Raw genomic sequence first — 6,000 nt, 5'->3', positions numbered from 1 at the left:
TGTGTGTGTGTGTGTGTGTGTGTGTGTGTGTGTGTGTATTTCAGGCCCGAGGGGGAGAAAAAAACTCGAAATCTCCTACACAACAGCGAAGATACAGGAATAATCCAGTTGACATTTTTAACGGCACTATACACAACTTGTCAAGCAAGTACATAAAACGTTTACATACAGCCCCTGCACTGTCTGTTATTTACAAAAATAGAGACAACGTGGAAGTCCAATATCATAAACATTTAGAATTTCTTAAAATAAGAAACGTACGTGTATTTTCAAGTTTTAACACAAGTAAGAAAGATATGGCTAAGTTCAATCGTGTTATAGATAATTCACATAGTTGTGAATTTAAAAGTCACTAGATTTCTACATAATTCTACTCACCACGTTAGAGTACTGGTTAAGTTCCGAGGTTGAACCCCTTGCCATGTAGAGAGGACTATTATGTCCCGTCACAGGGTTCCAGGCACCGAAGAAGTCGTAGGTCATTAGGACGAGGTAGTCCAGTTCCCTGGACAACGTTCCATTAGTTGACAATAAGTCATAGTCAACAATAAGTCTATAGTTGCATTACAAGCAAGACAAAGAGAATTTGTACCAGCAATTTTACATGTAACACCAAGTGTTTTTTATACCATATACATTACAGCTACACACTAAGAGTTGTTTGTACCAGTTACATACAACACCAAGGCAGCATTCTGAATAAATGAAATGTGGCGTAGAAACTTACCATTCAGATAATTAAAAATTTGCTGAGAAATTTTCTGTAGCATGGACTCGAAACAGTTGTTGCTGTTATAAACGTGCAAAGCTTAAGTTCATAGTTTATAAGCCTGTATGAAAGAAGCAGAGCACAGAATTTCCATAAAGCATTGCGTTAAAAAAGTAAAGTTATAATTTCATTACGTTGCTACGATATACCGCATTTCATGTAGACCGCAGCGTAACCTCCAAGCACATACTTCCCTTGAAAATACAAGATTTAAAAGAAAAGTAGAGATCTCACTTTGAAATGAGGGCTACTTCGTATCCGCTGTCAATAGTGGACTTGCTTGCACTCACAGCAGCAGACAGGAGAAGGCGTGGTTTATCGGATAACCTGGAATCAATTTTGAAGGCGATCAACAGCTCCTGGAAAACCCAATTTGATGGATTAATGTATATGTTTATTAAACACCTTGAGTAGATTTTTTCGACGACACTAACACAGGATCGGAATATTCTTTCTTCTATACTACCGACCATTTTAAGTCCCAAAACCAGATTTGCTACTTTCGGCCTGTCTAGCAATTGGTTATAAAATTTCCCCTTTGGAGATCTGGATTCCGGTTCCTACTGGTTGTGGCGTGTGTACATTACCTCCAAACCCACCGGGGAAATCAATTTAATGTTAAGGAATATATTTTTGAATTCGAGTAAAGAGAAGCACATCGGCATGAAAATGGTCAGACAGTGCAGGAAGGGAGAAAAAAACACGAGCACGACCAACCTGAACCAGTAAGGTGAACTTGGCCTTATCCTCTGGAGGGCTGCCTCTTGAGCCTGGGTACTCCCAGTTCAGATCCAGACCATCAAAGTTCCTCTTCCGCAGAAAGGGGATGGCGTTCTGAAAGGAACAAGTAAAACTGACCTTCAAAGCGTTCTATTATGAAGAATTCGCTAGAATTGTGTTCCCGAAAATTTGAAAGGTTACCCAAGTGGACGACAATATTTATAGTGTTAAGTTTAGATCCTATATATTATAAAATGGTGTAGCATACGACTAGAGCAACAACCCATTAACCATCCAGATATTTAACATATGACAGCATCTCATACTCGAGCTATGTGGACTTAATCCAATCGTTTTACGTCCTCTCATTCCCACGAGACTGCGCCGTCTTCTACGGTACATTTAATGCTCTCTAAATCTTTCTTACTTGGCCAAAGCCTTTCCTGACAATGAAAAGTTACATCTGGAAGATCTAAATGGAGCCCCCAAACTTTACTGGGAGTACCTGAACCTAATGTTGGATGTACGGCAAGGAACCCCTTCTAGCGTTTTCTGAAGTCCAGCATTTGCTCAACACGAACAACATTGAGTACATTAGAGTCCATGGTCACGTGAAAGTAATGTAGGAAGACTAGAATACGGCCGGTTTTCTCGTTGATTGAGAAGACGTTTTTGGAGAACAAGCTGCAATGGAGAAGGGAGATTGGAATCTATTATACACGTCTTCAAACCTGCCTGATAACCCCACTTGTTCTCACCTGAATGAATTTTTGTCTCGATGATTCATCTTGCACCATCAGAGTCCAGGTTTCGGTTCCCATGTTCCAGCCTCCCAGAGACAGCATAGTCTTCAGAGCAGGGTTTTTCTGCTTTTGATTGTTCACTCGAGTGTACCTGGAAATTGTTAACGAGTGTACCTGGAAATTAATATGTGTCACGACGTGGTGGAATCAGGAGCTCGTCAATTTGAGTAGGTGGAGTTATTGATATCTTCTGAAAGCTTGTTCATTTGCCTTACATTTAGTTCAAAATAATATCCATCTAGGTTCAATAGAAGTCGAGATATTTGCGATTGAAGAAGGTGGTTACTTATTACTTTTACTTTTCCATCCTCTGTTGCCGTTAAGCGTCGAGGGGAGATGCAGTTTTCTAGGGTAGACCAGCTCCGCAGCTCTTTCAGTTGTGATGTTATGTTTTCTTAGGCTTTCTTTGACACCCTCGATCTACTTTTTCCGTGACCTTCCTCTTCCTTTATAGCCTGAATGCTTGGTGTTGTTGGCTCTCGAGGCTGGCGGTCAGGTGATATGCGTAACAGGTGGCCAAACCATTTTATCCTCTGTCTTTCTATGTAACGCAGGCAGGACTCAATGCCGATAGCTGCTCTTACTTGTTCATTTCTCTGCCTGTCTCGTCTGGTGATGTTAAGGGTTTTGCGGAGACATTTAATTTCGCATGCGGTGATTTTACTTTCATGGGTTTTGCTTAAAGTCCAGGTCTGGCACTGATAACATAATGTTGGTATGAATATTGAGGTGATAAGCTGTCTCTTTGTGTCCCTGGATATGTTTGGTTGAGATAGGAGGGGTGCGAGCTAGTAGGTGACAGCGTTGGCTTTTTGAGTTCGCATTTCTATTTCTCTGTCTAAGGACCCGCTTTCAGAAAAAGTGCTGCCAAGATATTTAAACTCCATCACCTGTTTCAGTTGTTTACTATTGACGACATGGATGTTCAGGGGACTATGGTTTCAGCTCACTTTCATAACTTCTGTTTTTGATGTACTTATTTTCATGTTGAATTTCTCACAGCTGTAGCTGAGTTTGGTAGTGTGATTTTAGAGGCTTTGTTGGTCATTGTGAATAAGACAATGGTCGTCTGCGAACAGAAATTCATTTAGGCTTTCTGGGCTTTGGTTTCCGTCTTGCGTTATTGTGTCCACATATATTATAAAGAGGAGGGGAGAGAGAACGCATCCCTGTCGTACTCCAGATCTTACTTTGAACCAGTCTTTATTGCCTTCCTTTGTTCTTACTGAGCATCTGCTCTTGGTATATAGAGCTCTGACATTATCTAACATTTGTCCTCTGATGCCTTACTTTTCGAGTGCCTTCCAGAGTTTTGCATGGCTTACTCTGTCAAAAGCCTTCTCCTGGTCTATAAAGACGATGTTGGATTCTTTTTTGTATTCGATTGTTTTTTAGCATATCTGTCGTAATGAGAATACAGCATCCGTGCATCCTCTTCCCTCTCGGAATCCAAACTGAGCTTTGCTCAGATTTCTCTCTACAATAGGTCGTACGCGCTGCTCTAGTATCTTTACGTATATTTTTCCTGAGTGGCTTAACAATGAGATGCCTCTGTGTGTTGTGCAGTCGCCTTTTTTGTTGCCTTTTTCCCATAATGATATCACTATGGCTTTCTGCCAGTCTTCTGGGCATTTTCTTCGCTGCTCCCAGGCTCTGTTGAATATTCGCCTCAGCCACAGTATACGGGTGTTTCCACAAGCTCTTATGGCTTCCACTGTGATGTCATCTGGTCCTGGGGATTTGTTCTTGGGGCTGGTCTTTAGTGCCGTTTCTATTTCACTGGGAAGTATTGGTGGTTCTGTTTGATCTCCATATGACGGTTGGAACTCTTCTTGTTGTCCGCGGCAAGCGTCTGGGTTGAGTAGTTCTTGGAAGTAATTTTCTCATCTATTCTTAATTGCATGATTGCCGAGAATGGCATTTCCCTCTTTGTCATTTATAATGCATCTCGGGTTGTATAGGTCTTTCCTTACCCGCATGCTCTTCAAACCTTTATAAAATTCTCTTGGGATTTCCTTGCAGATTTTGGTCAGTTTCTCACCTTATATTTTCCATGCATTTTCTTTAGCAGTTTCGATGATTCTTCTGGTCTCTCTTCTCGCTTTCCTGTATTCTATATAGTCTTCTTCGGCCTTTGACTTCTGCCATTTCTTGAATTTCTTCTTTTTCATTCTAATTGCTTCTTTGATTTCATCATTCCACCAGCATGTTGTTCTGCCTTTGTTTCCACCTATTCGTTTGGTGCCACAACTGTTTTTCAGTATTTCTGACAGGGATTTTTAAAAAAATATTTGCCATTCGTCTTCTATGTCTTTGATCTCAGATGACAGTTTATAGTACTTCTTGGTAATGTCAGTCTCGACTGATTTCTTGATGTCTGGTTCTTCCAATTTTCTTAGGTTAGTTGAGGTTTTCCCCCTGTTCTTCTCTGTTCGCTTTACATTGTTGGTTGTGAAAGTAAGTATCACAGGTCTGTGGTCCGTGTCGATGATGTTGTTTGGAACCGCTCTCGAATCTTTGGTTGTATGTCTTTGTTTTCTGTGCATCGGGATGAAATCAATTTGTGATGCATGGTTCCGGTCACTCCATTTGTACCAGGTCTTGATTTGGCTTTGTCTATGTTGGAAAATGTGTTCGTAATCATCATGTTGTGCTCAGCGCATAGGTTTAGTATCATTTCTCCATTGCTGTTGCAGTCTGTATGTTTATCGTTGTGGTGTCCCAAGTACTCTTCCCAGGGGGTTCTTCTGCGTCCAACTCTGCCATTAAAATTTCCCAAGATAAATATATCTTCTTTGTTCTTGCTGGCGTTAATATGGTCACTCAGGTCTTGGAAATATGATTGTCTATCTTCCTCTGTATAGCTGTCGTTACAGGGAGCGTATGTTTCGATGTACGTTGTTGTTTTGCCACCCTCTATCAGTTTTAGGCTCACTATTCTCTCTGAGATCTGATTGATTTCATAGATTTTATCCATTTTGGCTGGGTGTATGATGAAATCTCCACCATGTTTGGCTCTCTCATTTTCAGGTGTTCCGCTCCAGATCAGGAAGTAGCCTTTATGGGCCAGCTTGCTGTGGTTGCCTCTCTATTTGAATATTTTGACGAGCACCTGATTTTACCACGCTTCCATACTAAATAAAAGTATAGGTAATACACTGAAATGAAGCACACTTTCGACTAACCACCCCCAAAATCAAACCAAGGGAACAGCTCATTCTTTTAAACAGAGAACCTACGACAGGCAGACCCAGGATAGAAGATAAAATGGCCGAGTGGTGAAGAGAGAATCCCAGAAATACAGAGGAAAGTTTAACGGTAGAAAAAGCAAATCCCGTTCTCTCAAGTCCCGACGCTATACAAAATACAACTGACCCGCACACCTCCCACCACAGTAATAATAGTAATATTAGTTTGTATTTATATAGCGCTCTATCCCATACTAGTATAAGCTCTGAGCGCTTTACACCAATCACTTAATCAATCACACAAGAAAAAAAATTCACAGAAACAAGAAAAACCAGTTTAACCACATTAAGAAAAACTTTCACAACCATACATTAATTATCCACGAAAGAACAGTGAAAAAAAAGTAGATACATGTATATTAAAAAATCAGAACTTGATAACTGACTATAACTAACAATTGAACAAATTATGAGTCTTGAGCAAACGCTAAAACCTACCAAAAGTTGTTGTTTCTCTAAG

At 40.5% G+C, this 6,000-nt stretch overlaps 1 protein-coding gene across 1 annotated transcript in view; it reads right to left on the bottom strand.

Annotated features, from left to right (window-relative positions):
• Window positions 1-6,000, bottom strand: part of LOC101853555 (chitotriosidase-1-like) — a 33,796-nt gene that overhangs the window by 4,242 nt on the left and 23,554 nt on the right. The window contains exons 4-7 of the mRNA XM_035969890.1: window positions 2,248-2,383; window positions 1,487-1,603; window positions 1,004-1,128; window positions 379-505 (exon numbers count right to left, since the gene is read on the bottom strand). Coding sequence (XP_035825783.1) covers window positions 379-505; window positions 1,004-1,128; window positions 1,487-1,603; window positions 2,248-2,383 — 505 coding nt within the window. The remainder of the gene's footprint in view (window positions 1-378; window positions 506-1,003; window positions 1,129-1,486; window positions 1,604-2,247; window positions 2,384-6,000) is intronic.

This window comes from Aplysia californica, unplaced genomic scaffold (assembly GCF_000002075.1).
Source record: "Aplysia californica isolate F4 #8 unplaced genomic scaffold, AplCal3.0 scaffold00192, whole genome shotgun sequence".
In the NCBI taxonomy this organism is placed as follows: Eukaryota; Metazoa; Mollusca; class Gastropoda; order Aplysiida; family Aplysiidae; genus Aplysia; species Aplysia californica.
The sequence above is the reverse complement of the archived record's forward strand: the minus strand, read 5'-3'. Positions and strand labels throughout refer to the sequence as shown.